Source organism: Penicillium manginii (assembly GCF_028828005.1).
Source record: "Penicillium manginii strain IBT 31320 chromosome Unknown utg000004l:1.0-7231830.0:1.0-7236170.0, whole genome shotgun sequence".
Lineage (NCBI taxonomy): Eukaryota > Fungi > Ascomycota > Eurotiomycetes > Eurotiales > Aspergillaceae > Penicillium > Penicillium manginii.
In genome coordinates, this window is record NW_026643105.1 from 1,917,954 (window position 1) to 1,936,538 (window position 18,585).

Here is an 18,585-nt window from a genome sequence, read left to right on the forward strand (position 1 = left end):
CCGATGACGCATTTGAGGTAAGCTTTGTGAAAGTTTGGGTTCAATTCAGCTGGATTCATTCCATACCCGGTACAACTTGAGATATCAGATCGTGTCATGGATCAATGTTTGGTCATTCCATATGCCAATAGTAGTAGAGTGGTCTCGGGAAATGGCCAGCCTTGGTTCTGTACTACTTCGCTCGGGCATTGGAAAAATAATCACACTGTTTTCAGCCCTGGAGGATCGACGTGGGAATTGAGCATTGAGCAGGCATGCAGCAATGTAAGTGCCTAGGTATTCAAGACATTTGGGGTGACGCGTAAATATTTTATCCCTGGATATTTTTAGATACATACATCGTGTGAGTGACGCAAAATATGTGTGTTTTATTCCAATCTTAGGGGTCTATTTGCCATGAGGTCGGAGATGCCGAGCCTCCCATTGGCTAGTACGGTCCTGCATTAGTAGGGAGAGGCTGAGTGTATATTTTCTGACTATTCGGTCGGGCCGTGTCGATCAGGGACGGCAAGCTTTGATTAAAGGATGCGTAATGACTTTCAGCATGATCGTCACGTTGGTTCCAGAACTACCGGGCCCACGGTGGTTAGCTATTGAGTGATCTGTACTCCGTACCTTCGGAGACCGATTCCCGAACCCACCACCAAGGTAGGTTCGCCAGCTCCATCCATGGATATTGTTCATGATTGTCACCAGGGAAGGGAAGTTAGTTAGTCCGATGCTGGAAGCTCGAGCCATATAGTTGCTCCCAGGGGCAATGCATCCCTGGCTCCACTCTGCGTGGCAGGAATCGTGCGTTGGCATGATACCTCAAACTAGTCAACTAGACAAAAGACATACGTGCCCCCAGACTGGAAGATACACGCAGGCCTCGGCAAGGGGTCCATCAGCATCTATGCAGTGTTGATCGTGATCGTGGCAGGTGTTTGCACTCCGAGTGGATGAATATCTACGGTGCTCTCGTCTTATCTTCTCCGCGGCCCTAGCCTTTTTTCTTTGGACAAATGGGCATGCTCCACCATCTCCACCCACCTTAGATCATCGTCAAAAATATTTCGTTCATTTTCGCCACAATGATGTGCCCTTTTCTCCAATAAATCAGTTTCCAAACGGAGCTCTGTTGATTCAATTCTCCTCTTCCTTCAGACTCCGTTACCACAGTGCTGTGTCTTCCACGGCTCCTCCAAAATGCCAGAGGAGCAACCGCATTCCAACTGGGACGGTCCTCCACAGACCCCGCCACACATTCAAACAGAATGGAACCCTAGTCAAGCAGCCGGGACAAACAATCAAGATCTAGGAGAATCTGTTCCAGCCTCAGGTCGGTCGTCATTTTCTTATGGCAAAACATGTTCTACGCCGGCGACCGGTGCAAACACGCCAGACCCTTTGCTGGGGAACAAGAAACAATTCGACAAGCAGGCACTCCACAAAGTGACACATACTATCACCAATATCAGTCAACCCACTGAAGATGACTATGAACTCCAAAATCTTGGCCATCGCCTCACCAACCGAAAGCCCTCGGTATCCCGAGCTCGGGAAGCCGACGAATCGGCATCGCCAATCCAGAAAAAGCAGGGAATCCCGCCAGAGCTATCGAGCTTCTCGGCGGAGATTGTTTTGATTATGGTTTGCTCCGCGGGATTGATGCTTTTTTCGTTCCTTCTGGGTGATATGCTTGCTCCGCAGCAGCAGTTGAAAAAGGCACTCGGCATTTCAAACACCCAGTTGCCATGGGTTGTGGGTGCATTTAATTGTGCCAACGGTCTGTCCGTCGTTATCTCTGGCTCTCTTTCAGACCTTGCCCCGCCGAAACTTCTCATGGTTGGTGCTTTCGTGTGGCTAGGCGTCTGGAACATTGTAGGGGCCTTCTCTCTGCAACCGTCTCGTTATATCCTGTTCTTTGTGATGAGAGCTATGCAGGGTCTCGCGATCGGTGTTCTCGTCTCAGGAAGCATGAGTATACTTGGTCGCGTTTATAAGCCTGGAATTCGCAAGAATCGTGTTTTCTCGGCTATGGCTGCGACGGCCCCATTCGGCTTCTCGCTCGGAGCATTGCAAGGTGGTGGACTGTATCAACATCTTCCTTGGATCTTCGGGACCAATGCTATGATCTGCGCGATTTGCGCTGTTGCGGCATATTTTTCTATTCCACCATTACGGCCCCAGGCTGACGTCGCGGGCACTGAGGCTCCATCGCTACGCCAGTTCGACTATATAGGCGGCGCCTGTGCTGCCGGAGGATGTGTCTGCTTGCTTTTCGGCCTTACACAAGGGCCTGTAGCATCTTGGTCACCTTACACCTATATTCTGATTATAATTGGCCTGCTTCTTCTAGTAGGTCTGTTTTTCGCCGAGCGTGCCGCCGTTCGGCCGCTTATTCCGAACCGTCTTTGGAGCACTCCAGGTTTTACCCCGTTGATGATCGCTTACTTCCTGGGTTTCGGGTCCTTTTTTGGAGCCTGGCAGTTTTACGCCATCCAATTCTGGCTACGGATTCAACATGCTACTCCCATCGCCGTGGCACTCTATCATATCCCCAATGCTTTAGTCGGCGTGCTCGCAACCTGGGTCGTCAGCCGTACACTCCACCTCGTGCCTGGCCATTATATCTACGCCTGCTCTATGTTCGCATTCACCCTTGGACCGGCATTCTTCCTCCCACAAACAGCAACCACGACTTACTGGGCACTCTCTCTCCCTGGTGTGGCTTTAGTGACCTTCGGCCCTGATTTGGCGTTTGCCGCGGCTTCTATTTTCATTACTAGCAATGTCGCTCGCTCCTACCAAGGAAGTGCAGGAAGTCTTCTTGTTACCAATCAAAACTTGTCATCGGCGATCATGACTAGTATCGCTGATGCGATTGGTACACGTGTTGATACGGGCGCTGATGGAGAAATTGGACTCGAGGGCCTTCGGGCTATTTGGTGGTTTGCGCTAGGAGCTCAGCTCACAGCGGCCTTGGTGACTGTTATCTGGGTTAGAATACCAAAGGAGGAAGAGAAGGAGCATGTCACTTGAAACGCGCTGAGTTGTATATAAAATCTCCCGAAAGAGACCTCTGGAGCGATTCAATATCTTCTTGAAGCTATGGAATCTCAGTTTGCCTGTGTCTGTTCTCAGGGCTATGAGTCATCTCCGTACTACTATGTAGTAGTACATATCCACGAGTCTTTTAAATTGTTCGATAGCCTTGCATATACGAACCCCTTGCTCATCCTAATCCGGAAAAGGTACTGGATTAGAAACAACAGGATTGGATATGACAACTCATCTTGGCCCAGATTTCGTAGCTTTTCCTCGAGTTTGGGGGCGAAGGATTTGGGACCCGGAGGCTTTTAAGATAGCACGTAGTAGCCAACCAATCACATTACTAACCCTGGAATAAGCCTCTAGGCAGAAGCCTCACGCGCATACAGGTGCCTTGCATGCACTTGTAATATGCGGCATAACTTGAGTGGCCTCTTGGCTAAATTGTCCTCGATTGCCTTGCATATAAGGTGATCCTCAACAATTTTCACCTTTCACGAACGTCATTCCAAACTTCATTGTTGTCAATCACCTTTATTGAAATGGAAATCCCATCTGATCCGAAGATCGACAACTTCGACATTCTCCAAACCTCCTATAAAACGGTCAAAGACCATGGAATTCGTTGTGATATTCTTGTACCAAAAGCGCGACCCCAAGGGAAGAGACCCGTCATACTCAACTTCCATGGCGGTGGTCTGGTATGAAATCCTCTTCAAGTCCAATGAAAGACATGCCGATTGTAGATAACAAATCTCACAATTCTTTAGGTAACCGGAGACTCACTTCTCATGTTCATTTGGCCCGCCTGGTTATCCGATATAGCCCTGAAACACGGAGCGATAATCCTAAGCGCAAACTATCGGCTTATGCCCGAGGCGACAAGCACAGAAATCTACGAAGATGTCGACGACTTCTGGGCCTGGATCCATACACCCGAGCTAGCAGACCTTTTGAAAAAACACTCCACTCCCACAGAGCTAGACCTAGGTCGTATCATGGCCATTGGTGGATCGGCTGGTGGCACACTTAGTCTTTACCTAGCCTTCGCGCATCCAACAGAGATACGCAGCGTCACTGCCGCGTACCCAGTTGCTGATTTTATGACTCCAGCTTATACAGAGCCCCGTGGTGAACCTGTCTGGGGCCAGAATGTTCCCGAGTCGGTTTACCACGATACTATGGATAGCAGTAAGATTGGCGCCCCTGTCTCATCGGTCCATTCGCCGGAACGGTCAGCTTTCATGCTTGCTTGTTTTCAGCACGGACATCTTGGGGCGCTTTATGCACGTGGCGCGGAGAATACGCCGCGTGAGAAACTCTCTCTCATCGCACGACTCGAGCAGTCAGGGGGCGCGATCCCTTGTGGTGGAGTTGTGATTATACAGGGCCGGCAAGATAGTGTGATTCCGATGGCCGAGACGGAGAATTTTGTTAAGCGTGCGCGCGAGTTGACGTCTCCTGACGATATTGTTTATGTCACGCTGGAAGGGGAGCATGGCTGTGCTCTAGATTCGCGATTGGACGATCAGTGGCTGCAAGATGCGTTGTGGAAGGCGATTGAAGCTTGGTTAAAGTGAAAATAATTTTAAACACTCCTAGACTTTTGCACAGTAGTATTCCTACTAATTAACACTCGTATTTACTGTTCCCATGTGGAGGGTGAAATTGCTTTCGCCTATTTTTGGGTTCTTGTCTTCTCCATTTCTTTCTATGTCCTACCAGTAACTAGTCCTTCTAGCTCACATACCAGATTCTTTTTCAATGCCTACCATCCAGGACCTCTGGGGCTTCTCTATGTTTATGTCAGGCATGAGCTGCGTGACCCTGGCTGACCCACGCAAACTCCTTAGAAATCTACAGACCAGTCGTAACCATTTCCGTCGCGCTAAACCATTTTGGTGATACCTTGACAGAGGATGCATGATAGTTAACTAGCTAATGACTCGATCCAGATTTCATTCAGCTAGAGCATCCCGGTCCTCCTCCGGAATTTTTGGGCCGCCATGCAACTGATCCTAGTATCATTCTGTCCTGATGCACCCCGTCTGCTCATCGCCAAAGGACAGGAAAGTCGTGCCCGCACGATCTTGACAACATACCATGCAAATAGCCGCCCAAATTATGCCGTTGTTGAGCAGGAGATTCGGGAAATCCCATGGACATTCAGGCCATCGTTCAAAAGGTTGATAAAGACGGAAATGTTCTTTATCGCGAGCTGCCATAAGGCGGCAACAGCACCATAACCGCGACCAATTATCAGCGCGTACCACGCCGCAAAAATGATCCAAACGCTCCACTGATGCCGAGCCATTTCTTCTGCTACAAAGCGAGGAGTTGCTCAGAAAAGGTGAGATTGTGCCCATCGACATAGGGGTCTGGCCAATCGGCCTGCGTATCCATGCTGGCGAGGTTTTACAGGTTACTGTACAGCCGTTCGTCTCCACTTCCTCAATCCAAACCTTTGGTATTGCTGAAATTCCCGTCGCGAGAGATTCATTCACTTATATGCCAAGCGACACTAGTGTTGTGATTGAGTAGTTTGGCGATCCAAGTCTTTTTTGCCCGACTGGGTTGAGAAGCAGGCGCCTGCTATCGTGTCACCCAATCATGGCAAGCATATCATTCACCTTGGCGGCGAATACGATAGTCACCCCCTGGTATCTCTCAAAGAGGTCTGCTAAAGATTTTTGACTCCATGAGGTAACTGAAAGTTGAAGCTATCGGTTGTGAGACCCTCCTCTCATGTAATGGGGATTTCGTCTCGATATCAGGTGATGTCGACCTCAGGTCGCCAAAGGGAACTTCATGTACGGCCTTAGATACGATAGTTGCAATCTCAAACAATCCTCACGCTACAAATTCGTTCTTTGTTGTCTCGTGTTTCGCCTCGCTCCCCTGATGGTGAGAAGTACTAGCATATTGTGACCCCGACCCTGCTATTACATAAGTACATAGTACGCTGGCTCGCAAACTGTGATCAGCTTGAATTAAACCACGTACATGCATCCCCGATTATGATATTGTTATTTTCCTATCCCAATTTCTTGTACCTCGTCATTCTTCTTGACCGCCGGGGTATTGAAAACTGAGCCCGTGACAGCGGAAGCATTATTTGAATGACCGATCTCAAATATCTCGTTGGAGTCCAACATTTCTGTTGAACCCTCGGACGCTGGCCTTTTGAAGCGGCGAGAAATTTGTTTTCGGAAGAAAACAATTGCGATGACCAGGATAGCAATGACACATCCTATAACAATTCCCGCAATCGCACCACCGGAAAGTGAAGTGCTCCCCGTGCTGGAACTAGTTGTATCGGCCAATTCTGTACTAGTCGGACTCGCAAACTGAGATGTGGTGGAAGTTGGTATGGTTGTATCTATTGTGGTGCCTATGTAGCAAGGCAAAGAATCAGTACGACGGCCATGGGGTCCATGGGTATTGATAGAAATCGGAACTCACTGTTGGGAGACTCTGTCTGATCGCGATAAATAATATCCGCATACCAGTCCTTGGCGCACATGTATCGTTCGACCATGGATGAGGTGAATGAGACAGTCATAACGTAGCAACTGGCATCTTCGGGGCTAGAAATTGTTGGCGACAAAGTTCTCAATGGGACGAGTTATGCGAAGTTAAATATCAAGTGGTAGCGTACCATGCAAATGTGGGACCGCCATCATACGTGAGCACATTTGACACACAGTCTGTGGCGACCGCTGTCGCTCCAGGGTCTAAGCAGTCGGCATATGGACTGGTAATCGAAAAGGTTTGCGTTGTAGGACAGGCGATAGACTGCGCTGCGCGGAGTCAGTATTTCAGCAAAATGTCACTGGAATGTCTTGTATGGCTCAAGTTCGCGAACCTGTTGTTCTTCCTCCATAGTACCACCCTTGGAAATTAGTTGGTGTGGCATCTGTCGAGATCCTCGGTGACTCCGCTGTAATCGTGAAATCCGGAGCTTGCTGGGATTCTGTCTCTGACGGCAACCTCTCGTAGCTGCGGTCCGTCGTCCGAGTCTCTTCTACTATCATATACCCATCTGTCCCCACTGTGACTGTAGAACCGATTATCGTCATTTGATCTGCAGCCGTCCTGGTATATACTGTCACTAGTATAGTTGCAATAGTGTGGTGTGAGTTTTGCGACGCTATACAAATTCAAACAAGTTAGAACTCTTCACGGATAAATTCAAAGCGGGAATCTAACAGACCTTCTCGGGGTGACAGGGCTGATGGGGTGCAGAGATGAATTTGGTTGGGGGTTCAATCCGACGTGAAGCATCATAATAAGCGTAGAACGAAACCCGTCAAACTCCCTTTCCAGAAGCTGAGCCTTCGGGCTCTTTCGTGAATGTTTGTTTGAGAGCAAGTGAGTGAGCGACGCAGAGAACATTCACATCGTGTATTTTAGCGGGGACCAAGGCTGGGCTTAAGATATCGGGTGTTGTTCTCAGGCTAACGCTGCACGAAAAAGGGATTGCTAGCTTCCATATCCAATGGAAGGCATTCGTTGTTCGAGATGAGGGCTAGTTTGTCTCGGCATCATATTAGTGCGTGCACTAATAATTAGCCTGGTTGCCATGTTGGTCAGAAAAGCTAGACTCAGTGGCCGTCGATGAAGTCTCAAAGATATTGAATTCGGGTAAATGATTTTTCCCAAACAGTGTCGATTGTTCTGCTCGTCCGTATCTACACATGTAATTAGGAAAGAAAGGGGTCTTTGGTAGAAGACAGAAATCTGCCAATCTGCACACTGCAGGTAATCTGTGTCGAGTGGGGAGACCAACATGATCTCGCCCAATATCCTTGTTAAGGGGTCAGCATTTATATACTTTATGTATTTAGGACGGAATTTTGCTAGATCAAGGCGAGGTTCTGAAGATAGTCACTGCGCCGATATCACTCCGATATTGATTAGACTACTTTGCGAAAACAAAACACATTTTAATCAGTTTAACCTGGCGGAAATTAAACAAACAGGGCGTGAAACCCCTCTTTCTTGGCAACTAAGTTACTCACCTAGACACATGGGGGCCAAAAATTACAGTTGACAACCGTTCATGGCTGTTCAAATCAGCCGTACTAGATCTATCATTATGACATACATAGAACTATATGCGAGTCACAGAAGGGAAGATCAAGCAAAAAGTGCATAGCTGCATAACGTAGCATAAACTATTTAGTCTCCGCATCGACTTGCTTTTTATCTGGCGGGGTAATGGAGCTCTATTATTAAGCAACCAGTTCACCACCTATCTTAACTCCAAGCAGGCCTTTAAAGTTAGTGACCTCGATTACTACTTTACTACGCTTGTTGTAGGTTAAGATGAAATCATATCTCTCCCAAGACCGACAAATATGTCAATCTATCATTGCTCGATGGAGGAAGTCTCGCAGCTGATTTAGCTTTAATGCACGCTGGATCTCCGCATGAGAAATTTCGTCTTTATGACTGGGCATTTCACATTCATAACCCTAGTGAGAGGAAAAATGCGATATGGGATCTTGGAATGGCACCAGTAGGGCCCACAGAAACGAAAAGTATAGCCATGAACACGCTGACACTAGCTAGAACAAAAGTGACTACTCAACTTTTGTTGGCGATAACTACTGGAACCAGTTGGAAATTGCAGGACCGAGAGAGTCTATTCCACACCAGATATTTCGAAGACACGGAATTCCAGCCTCGGAAGTCGAATCGGTTATATTCAGGTACGGTAGTTTACATGAGGAAGCCACTTTGAAAGCGGAATCAAAAAGCTAATTAGAGTAAACAGTCATGCTCATTTTGACCACTGCTATCCAATCCGTGGTATTTTCCCTAATTCCACAGGCTATTTCGGTCCCGGAACGAAAGAGTTCTGTAGCCCGGGCCACCTGGAAGATCCAAAGTCCCAGTGGGATGGTCGATTTTTCGATCCGATCCACTCAACCGAGCGCTGGGAGACATTACGTGGACCGTGGGTTCCATTCGGGCCCTTCGACAAAGCCATGGACTTCTTTGGGGATGGAAGCTTTTGGGTCATCCAGGCCCCTGGACATATGCCCGGTAATCTGTGCGCATGCGCCCACCTTGGAAGCGGAGACTGGGTCCTCCTAGGATCAGACTGTTGCCATTCAAGGTATATTTGCCCCCGAGGAGAAGGACTGCTACATTAGTCGGAGTTGGTGTCTAATACTATCGCCAAACAGATCGCTATTCGATGGAACGGAAGAGATTGCTGAGTTCCCACTTCCTGATGGTAGTCGAGGATGTTTGCAGATGGACCTACCCGCAGCTGGGGAAACAATTGCACGATTACGGACATTGGAACGAGATTTTGGTGTTCATATTGCGCTTGCTCATGACGTCTCGTGGATTCTCGATGGCGGCAACAAAGTGCTCACATCTTTGATAGAGCCTGAACTTCTCCGCATTGCTCAGGTAAAGTGTCCCCAAAATGCTATACTATGACGACATGAGGTTTACTTTGACGGTATGGACGAATGGGTTCCAAAGTTAGCTAAAGAATTTTTTGCCTAAACGATTTGATGCGATAGGTTCGGCGGGCAGGTCAATAAATGCGAAGCGTTAAGTCAGAACCAACAAAAGAGAGGGCGTGAAACCTTGGAAACTCGCGATGTGTACTGTGCCTGGTACATCACATGAGATTTTATACTAGTAGCAGCCTAATCATGCCGGACAATTTGAACCACTTTTAGATCCCTAGTTCCGTTAGTGAGCCCTGGAGAGAAATGCCGATTAGTAAGAAAATGATCTATTATTGGATATAAACATTCAAAAAGCAGCTAGTGCAATTTGAATGGAATAAGTGATTCTCTAAGAAAATCCAAATTGATGCCCATGTGGCACACAAACTTTTTGAAAGCAAAGGTATTTGAGATATGAAGAACGCCACTCGATCTTAGTGTTGACGATGGCGCTCGGCTAGACGGAAGTAGTAAGGTTCAGGATAGGGATCAGCCACAGCCCCTTAAATATATACATGTCGATCATTGAGCTCGGGGTATATTTTTCAGGGTAAGGACTCAGACACCATCAAGGGATCAAATGTAGCTGATGTTCCGCCCCGTAAACGTTCAAGAAGGGCGAAAGGAAACGATCTTCGGGCTTCGGCCAATCGCAGATTCAGTTGCGCCAAATAATCAAATGAATTGGATTCTGATGTTCGGCGCGGGCAGAGCAGTCGTGGATCTCCGCTGTGGGGTGTCGACGCGCATTATTGAATAAAAGTGGCGATTTTGTGGGGTTCGTTTAGAGTGCTTGCAGCTGCATTGAATCGGGATTTGCCGTGGCGTTCAATTCCCGGTGGGCTTGCCCTTGGCGCTGGATGTTCAATGATTAAATTAACCACTGAAGAATAGAGCTACTGGCGTGAATATTAATGTCTGGGCCCCGGGGGAGAAGCGAAAGGGGGATGAAATTTATGGAATTGTGTTGTGGTTCAGGGGATGGTGCATCGCCGTAGTCTAAGTTGACGGGATGAGACCCACGCGAAAATAACGGATTGGCATCTGTCGTTTTTGACGTCGGGATCTTCGAAGTCAAAGTTCCGGAGGTTGCATCAAGGCAATTTTGACATTCCAGGGAGATGGGGGTCTGGAATATGGATGCATACAGTTCCTCGGCTAAACAGCGGTGATGCATGGATTGTGAATTTTTTTTATGACTGAAAATTCAACGCGGTGTACGGAGTAAGCGGAATACAGTCTTATGCACGCTGCCTGCATTATGATGCAGCTTCAATCTCAAAGAACATTAGGGCAGTGCCACCGAGACAATTGCAACTCCGTGTTCCCAAAGTGGGTCAACAACACATGAGGCCCATTCACGACCGCTCCCCTATGCTGATAGATAGCTCGAAGAGAAAGGTTGACAAAATAAAAGTTTAATGGTCGACTATTCCATGGGATATTGAGTAGGCCCATGCGAATCTCGGTCGCTTTTCACAGGATCAAATAGCCAGAGAGCCGGGCTGGCAGTGCCGGGGCCCACCAAAGTGACGATTATTGTGGGGAATAGGCGACCAAGCCCACGCTCAAGCCTTGAATGGCAGACTTCGGTGCATTCAGATGCATTCCTACATGGAAGGAGGCTGCATCTGAAGGCATGGGTGCCACATGGCACACGCTCGAGTCGGTGCCCTGCCGTGGACGACGGGCCCAATGACCGAGTTTGCCCTTGGGGATCGCCGCCTAGTCGTGCACTATTGAGTCAACTATGGGAACTTAGCGGAGATCGCAACTTGGCCAACAAGGTTTTCCTGGTGCGATGCTTTGCATGAACACAAGATCCACTCCGCTCCAGCTAGAGACCTGGGGGCTCATAAGTGCCATCCCCCGCCTCTCTGCCCGCTCCTCAGTCTAACCTTCCACTGCAGATATTGATACGGGGAAACTGGGGCAAGAGGGACTTCTTCTTCGACTTCGATGCAGTAGACCGTCATTGCTGAGAGTTGACTGGATGATATTTCCAGATTGTTGAAGGCCCGAACGCACCCACGACATTCATTTGACAGAACCACCTGGGCATCCCCACCACACCATTCACTCTTTTATACGCCCCGTCAACATGGACGACATATTGCATGAAATTTTTCCCCGGGCCAGTGATGATGGCCATGAGCGTGGCCAGCGAGCACTAGTTGTGACAGCAGTCTTGACTGGCATTGCTGCGCTCATCGTCGGCATGAGATTATTCGCTCGGTTGGGTTTGATGAAGATCACAGGCCGTGAAGACTGGAGCGTTCTTATTGCCTTGGTATGTTGATCCAATACGTGGAAAAATGACATAAGTAGCTAAAAATTGGAATATTCTCCAGATATTCTCCATCATATACCTTTCACTGGTCGCTGCCCGTACGTGTTTGCTCCGTGATACCAAGTACCCTATGAAGCCAGCATCTGACCATACCCCGTTGTTTAGAATATCATTATAAAATGGGTACTCACTCGACACTACTCTCTTCTGACGTGCTTCAGAATCAGCTAAAGTGTCTCTGGGCCGCTATTCCTATGTACAACGCCAGCCTGGCCTTCACCAAATTCTCCATTCTTCTGCAATATATCCGCATTTTCCCCGCTCGCTCCTTTCGTCTCGCCTGCTATATTGTGATGGCAGTTGTTGCAACATACTCAGCCTGGGCCATTGTCAGCGGCTACGTGAACTGTGTACCAGTCGCCAAGTTCTGGAACCACGACTTGCCTGGTCATTGCCTGAATTTTGAAGCTGTTTGGTTCTTCAATGCGTCGATGAACATTGCTACCGATGTGATACTATTGGCACTTCCTATGCCGCAACTTTTGAACCTCCAATTGCCAAAAACCCAGAAGATTGCACTGATGGGAGTCTTCGCGATCGGTATTCTGTACGTCCCCATGGAAACCGAAACAACTACATGCATGTGCTAACAATCGGATACCATACAGTGTTGTTGTTACAAGTATTCTACGCCTTTCTAGTCTACGCAACGTGGCTCAGAGCACCGATACATCTTGTATGATTTTACCTTTCCTATCATTATTGACCGACATTGCCGCTAACCAGTATGTCTATTTAGACAGCAATGTCGATGCCGCGTACTGGACTGCGGCCGAGTGCAATGTTGCAATCATTTGTGCCTGTCTGCCTTTCCTTCGACCTATTATCAGCAGTATCTTCCCCAAGCTACTTTCAACGAACAGCTATAACCGATACACCACAAATCCACGCACGGGCAACACTCGCAACACCCGCAACTTCACAGCATCTCGCTCACAAAGACAACATACCGACCTTTTCAGCCAAAACATGGATAAGGATTTCGATATGTATTCGATCAATGTCGAACAGGGAAAACGTTCTAGCAACAGCTCATTTGGTGGGATTGAAGTTACCACCGAGATGACTGTCATGCAAGAAACTAAAGTGGGGGAGACCGTCAGCGAGCGACGACTGGTTATCGAAACCCCTCCTCCTTCATGACCATAACATTCTTTCCGCCCATCATTTTCATTCTTCGGGCACTACTCTCTTTATTTTTTCTTCTATCTATTTTTTACGACAGCATTGTGACGGCCTACAACACTTCATTCATCTTCTTGGTATATATTAGGGGTCAGGATCTATCTTTGGGCGGTTAACTGGACATTCAATCTTTGGCATTAGTACTACATTATTACATTACGATTATATTCTAATCATGGACAAACAAACCTTGGAAAGTGAAATTCAACACTACTAGTAGCAGTACACTGAGCCTTTTAATCTGTATTCGAAGGTACTAACAGTACCTGGGTATCTACTCTATATCAACGATAATCTGTCCTTCCTCCCCAAGCTCCCCACGCACCCGTGTATCAAGATCCCGACTAAGTGCACCAACCCTCCCCCCAAACCCAATTATGATCCACATCCCCAGAATCCAGCAACATGGCTCGAAATTTGTCAATGCGCGTAGGAAATATCTCCAACCGCACAGGACTCAGACCTAAAAGCCCCTTTCCCTCCCTCTCCCTCTCCCGGGGCCCTCCCACCACCTTTTCACGACAAACAACCCTCCAAACAGCACCAAGATCATTCCGAAACTCCGGATGCAAAACATAATCATCAACAAAGTCCCCACAGCCGTATATAATAATTTTCCCCCGATAAACCTCCACCCCCTGGACGTGATGCGAGGAATGGCCGTGCACGATGTCAACGCCGCACTCGTCGACCAGGAAGTGCGCCAATGATCGGATTCTATCCTCTGGTTTCCATATATAGTTTGGCCCCCAGTGGATGGATAATATCTTCAACGCGGGAACATGAGCATTGTTTCGCCTTGACTGCGTGGATTCGTTATCGTGGTCTCCAGGTTTAGGTTGGTCGTGATGGGTATCACTTTTCGAGTCCGTCTCGCCCGGATATTCCGCCACGCCATTTGAAAGAAGTAATCTACGCAATCGGTCCCGCGTACTCGGTGAGTAATCAATTAAATGGAAGTTTGGGACAGAACCCCAGTCTTGGGGATGGTCGGACGCGGAGTAAATGTGCACGGGGAGGTACCTAGCCCCACTGTCGCCAGCCTGGGTTCGAGTGCTTTCTGGCGCAATAGTAGTTATAGTACCAGTAGTATCACTACTAGTGCCAATACGAGCACATCCATGCTTTAACAGCGTCTTCCGCGGCAGAGCTAACTCCACCGGCTTAAACGCTTCATTCGTCGTCTCGCCCGCACCCGAAAAAGCAATGCGGGCACTTTTCAATGTCCAAGCTGTTTCGACGAGGCCTTCACTGCCAAAGTCGAGGACGTGGTTATTCGCGAGATTCGCGTAGTCGATTTGGGCTGCGTGTAGGATGGGCGCTAGATTGGCTGGGTGCATGCGGTAGTTGTATTTCTTGTTGGGCCAGCGCTCGGGGGTGGTTGTTACTGCTGTTTCGAGGTTGATGATGTTTAGATCGGATGCTTGGAAGAGAGAGAGTGTTGTGCCCCATGGTGAGGATGGTGTGTAGTTTCCTTGGCCGAGGATAGATGGGTGTTTGGATATGAAGCTGGTTGCGACTTCTTTGTCTTGGGGGTTGTTGACGTGTTCGGGCAAGAGTTGGTCGATTAGACGGCCTAGCATCACGTCTCCGGTAAATGTTAGGGTGAAAGTTCGGGGGGTGGACATTATGTGCTGCAAGTCCGGGATTATTTATGCATATCCTTTAGATTCCGATGATAGTAGCGCCGTTGAAACTGAGATACCGTTGACGCATCAAGTCATGATGACATCGGTTTCAACTCCGGTCGAACCACAAACAGGGAGATTACAGGATTAGCCAGAGAAGACTACTCTTCTAATACCAGTGCCATACAAAAGCGTGCTGCGAACACCATTGTCGTGATATTCACTAGGAATTGAATTAATCTATACCCCGAAGCAATCCGTAAGAGTACATTTTCTCTGCTAAGACTTTTGGCAAAACAAGGACATAGTAACACGGTATCAAAGCCGATCCGATCCCAGAAGAAAAAAAGAAAGAATAGAATACGTTGAGTGGTATCATTGCGCAAATCTCCATGTTTGCGCCGTGTATCATTTGGGAAAAACCACCAGCCTGAACCAAATTATTTCGAATTGAATCTCGTTACTTTCATCATGACTTGGACTCGTGTCGATGTATGGATTAACTATCGGCCAATTGCGGCCAGTTCCCGCTCCTTTTGTCGGAGGGCTTCACGCATCAACTCGGCCTCTCGCTCGAGTTGTGCACGTCTCTCGACTGACGGGTCAGTCAAGGAAGAGATGCCGGGCAATGATTGCTGATGCCCAGCATGTCCTAAAGAAGGCTGAAGTGCCTGAGGTCGATTCATATGCGATTCCATCCGTGAATCATCGCGATTCTCGGTGCGGTTAAGAATGGATGAGATCGAGCTCAAACGGCCTGGCGGCGATGGATTTACTGAAGACATAATGGGCGGTAGCTGATTTGACTCCATAGGGGTTGTGGGAAGGGAATCCGAAGTGGTCTCCGCCAAGGTCCGTTTCTGCGGTAGGTTGATCGAATTTGGGGATGCAGATCGTCGTCCGTAAGACACCGGCGAGGGGCCCAACCTCTCTGGCTCCAGCAATTTGGGGAATTGATGGTGCTGCATGGGGGCGGAGCTGATATGGAAGCCAGTGAAATCAACCGGGGGCGGTGCGAACGGCAGAGGTCGGGGCATGTGGTCCATGGGCTCTCCGCTCATATATCGATAATGGTCGTCGTGAGAGTGGGCCAAGGCAGCGGGGGAAGCTTCAGGGGATGCCGATGATCCATTCGAGGACTGGGTAGCCGCGGTAGGAGATTGATCTCGCAGAGCTGGTACGACACGTTTCCGGCGTTTGATGATCGACTTCTTCATGGTGGTTGGGCGATAACAGCCATGCAGCTTATAATACAATCCTATTCGCGAGTTAGATGGGGTGGTTTCAGATCGTAGGTAGAATGAATGCTTACCACAGGCGTTGCAGATGGGATGGCCATGCTCATCCCTGCGCCAAAGTGGCGTTACTGTCGTACCGCAATTTTGACAAGCAACAAGCGTAGAGTTTCCGTCCGCATTGGATGGAATCTTGGGAGGGGTTTCTACCTGCGGAGGCGCAGGAAGAATTTCTGTCTCTGGGACGCGACCCCATTGGGGTTGGATGGCAGGAGTCCCTCGTTGAGAGGACTTGTAGATACGATTGTTGTATGCTGGACAGCCATCGCATCCTTCCGCACCTCCAGTACCATTGCAACTTCCACCACCGGGGCAGGAGCCTTTGCAGCCGCCTCCTGATGATGTGGTCGTGTCGGCTTGAGGAAGGGGGCGTTGAGCTTATCGGGTTCCGTATTTTGCTGGGCACGGTTTCGTTTTGTCGGGCGAGCCACATTGCGAGCCTTGAGGTAGAGACCACATGCATTACAAATCATCGCACCTGTTGGAGATCGACGCCAAAGTGGAGTGTTTTTGGTTCCGCAATTGCTATACATCTGTCAGTTTCTTGGCACATCCTTTGAGCAATTGAGCAAATGATTGAGGAGGGAACGCACCTGCAGGAATGTCCCAGAAAGCTTGTGTCCTTCTGAGACTTGGGAGAGGTTTTGCCCGGGGGCTGACTATCTGATCTCCCATCGGCTGAATATCCAGATGCCGATGGTGGTCCATTTGGGGGTGGACTCGTCGTGCCCTTGATCGGAGTAGAATCGCCATACTGCCGAGCTAGATGTTCGCGACCAGCCTGTGCGGAAGAGATCAGCTGCTGAGCAGCATCTAGATCCTCTGCGGAGGGTTGTCGCATGGAGCCACCAGAGGTGCCGGGGAAAGAGCGCACCGTTTCCATTTGTGAAATGGATGCTAACATTACCACCTTCACTGCGGGAGGGCCAAGGTATGGTCGGCCAATCTTTTGGCTCGGAACCCGAGAGGAAGGACAGGCGAACCGATTGTGGGGGAGCAGGATCCAGGAACAAAGCGGTAGGAGCGGAGAGAAGAAGATGGTATGTTGGATGCCGGGAGGGAGAAGGGGTATGTCGCACTGCAGTCTAGAGCCGAATTTCACCGTATCACGCACGTCAGTCTGCACGCACACAGGGTATGGCACCAAACAAAGGCCAAATGTCGGTCAGCGGGCCGTAATGTCTGTTTTCCTGTAGGGAGGCGGGCCAGGGCAGGGCACAGAAGACTGGGATCTGAATGGTGGTTCAAAGGGGGGTGAAGGCGGAGGGGCACAGCAGGCCTGGGAGGATAGAGGCGAGACCAGGGATCGACACAGTCACAGCCTTGGGGGAAAAAGGAAAGATGAGGGCAGCGATATCAAAGAAAGTGGCGTCCCAAAGTGCCGGGAGTGGTCAGGTGATGGGCGATTGCGACAGGTGACAGCAAAGCAAGAACGCCTGGTCTGACTTGGCGCTGTGGGGAGATGTCCTCGGGGATACCGGCCGATGTGCGAGCTAACGAAACTAGGACTGGACCAAGTCGTTAGGGCCTGCAGAATGATGATCCCAGCGGGACAGCCGGTGTGAAGGGGGGTGGAGGTGGAGGAGGAGGATGGTGAGGAGGCGAATGCGAATGCGAATGTGCACAATGCGGAGGAGGATTGACTGATAACGGCAGGCAAGGAGGGAGGACAGGGAGAGAGAGAGGAAAGATGGTGTAGAGGAGGGATAGAGGAAGAAAGAAGAGGTGGGCTGATGGGAGATTGAGTAGAAGAATCGGCAGGGGAGAAGAAGATGGAACCCAATGACGGGGAAGGTTTATCGATCTACGAAGGGGGGATCGCCCGGTATCAATCTATTATCGGGCTAATCGCATCATTTCACTATCTCATCTAATCTTTTCTGGGCGTTTCAGCTTATTCTACCCCTCCCCGCCCTTCCCTTTGGCGTTCGATTTCTCTATCTGACAGTTTCTTCACTTTTTGCTTTTTTTCCCAAGACATCTCTATCGATCGAGAATTGACAGTCCCCAGATCCAAAATGACTCCACCGAAACCTGATGAAGTTTAGGGGGGGCAACGACCATCCGGCACCTTCCCAAGTAAGACGCTGAGCGGGCCTTTGCGCAGGCAATCAGCTTTCTACGGTTTATCATTGGCTGATGCGTGGCGTCAGCAGCAATCCCGTGGATATGATTGGGTACCCGGCACCACGGAAGGCTCCATCCGAGCCTCGTTCCTCAGGTTCTTTGGCCCTTAGGCCCTCTCAGGCCCTTCCAGGGTGCAAATTATTGTTTGCTCGTAATAAAATGCCGAGGTGCTTCTCCCCAAAGAGGCGAATGGGATTATTAAGGTACCTCCCAAATGGGGCCCTTTCACCGAATCACAGTCTTCGGTTTGTAACCGAGCCGCCGTTCGTACTTTTCTTTTCTCTCTTCTTCGCTTGATAACTGAGTTCCACTTTGGATGGAAATTGCTAATGTTTTACGCCACTGGCCATTGGCCACAACCTGCCGTTCATATTCATATCCATGTAGTATTGGATGCAGGCCACAAGGCCTACACTTTATAGTACAGAAACGAAAAAAAAAGAAAAAAAAAAACGTTCTAGGCAGGACAGTATCTCTGTTCAGGTATCAATACA

At 49.1% G+C, this 18,585-nt stretch overlaps 7 protein-coding genes across 7 annotated transcripts; 4 read left to right on the forward strand and 3 right to left on the reverse strand.

The window, feature by feature from the left end:
* Positions 1 to 1,188: 1,188 nt before the first annotated feature.
* On the forward strand, positions 1,189 to 3,024 carry N7533_004427 (MFS transporter; the record flags this gene model as incomplete). Its single annotated transcript, XM_057101077.1, has 1 exon — positions 1,189 to 3,024. The coding sequence occupies one exon, from the start codon at positions 1,189 to 1,191 to the stop codon at positions 3,022 to 3,024; it is 1,836 nt and encodes a 611-aa protein (XP_056960707.1).
* A 551-nt stretch (positions 3,025 to 3,575) lies between these two features.
* N7533_004428 (alpha/beta hydrolase) lies at positions 3,576 to 4,613 on the forward strand (the record flags this gene model as incomplete). The annotated part of the gene is made up of 2 exons (XM_057101078.1): positions 3,576 to 3,734; positions 3,804 to 4,613. The coding sequence occupies 2 exons, from the start codon at positions 3,576 to 3,578 to the stop codon at positions 4,611 to 4,613; spliced, it is 969 nt and encodes a 322-aa protein (XP_056960708.1).
* A 1,446-nt stretch (positions 4,614 to 6,059) lies between these two features.
* Positions 6,060 to 7,428, reverse strand: N7533_004429 (uncharacterized protein; the record flags this gene model as incomplete). Its single annotated transcript, XM_057101079.1, has 6 exons — positions 6,060 to 6,424; positions 6,496 to 6,620; positions 6,692 to 6,833; positions 6,899 to 7,090; positions 7,140 to 7,183; positions 7,247 to 7,428. 6 exons carry the CDS (start codon positions 7,426 to 7,428, stop codon positions 6,060 to 6,062), a joined length of 1,050 nt encoding a protein of 349 aa, XP_056960709.1.
* Positions 7,429 to 11,607: 4,179 nt separating this feature from the next.
* N7533_004430 (PTH11-like integral membrane protein) lies at positions 11,608 to 12,999 on the forward strand (the record flags this gene model as incomplete). Its single annotated transcript, XM_057101080.1, has 5 exons — positions 11,608 to 11,796; positions 11,858 to 11,894; positions 11,962 to 12,403; positions 12,465 to 12,532; positions 12,596 to 12,999. The coding sequence occupies 5 exons, from the start codon at positions 11,608 to 11,610 to the stop codon at positions 12,997 to 12,999; spliced, it is 1,140 nt and encodes a 379-aa protein (XP_056960710.1).
* A 386-nt stretch (positions 13,000 to 13,385) lies between these two features.
* On the reverse strand, positions 13,386 to 14,669 carry N7533_004431 (CapA family protein; the record flags this gene model as incomplete). Its single annotated transcript, XM_057101081.1, has 1 exon — positions 13,386 to 14,669. The coding sequence occupies one exon, from the start codon at positions 14,667 to 14,669 to the stop codon at positions 13,386 to 13,388; it is 1,284 nt and encodes a 427-aa protein (XP_056960711.1).
* Positions 14,670 to 15,172: 503 nt separating this feature from the next.
* sreA (siderophore transcription factor SreA) lies at positions 15,173 to 16,868 on the reverse strand (the record flags this gene model as incomplete). The annotated part of the gene is given in 4 exon segments (XM_057101082.1): positions 15,173 to 15,927; positions 15,982 to 16,195; positions 16,207 to 16,489; positions 16,558 to 16,868. The coding sequence occupies 4 exon segments, from the start codon at positions 16,866 to 16,868 to the stop codon at positions 15,173 to 15,175; spliced, it is 1,563 nt and encodes a 520-aa protein (XP_056960712.1).
* N7533_004433 (uncharacterized protein) lies at positions 16,855 to 17,409 on the forward strand (the record flags this gene model as incomplete). The annotated part of the gene is made up of 2 exons (XM_057101083.1): positions 16,855 to 17,004; positions 17,161 to 17,409. The coding sequence occupies 2 exons, from the start codon at positions 16,855 to 16,857 to the stop codon at positions 17,407 to 17,409; spliced, it is 399 nt and encodes a 132-aa protein (XP_056960713.1).
* Positions 17,410 to 18,585: the final 1,176 nt, after the last annotated feature.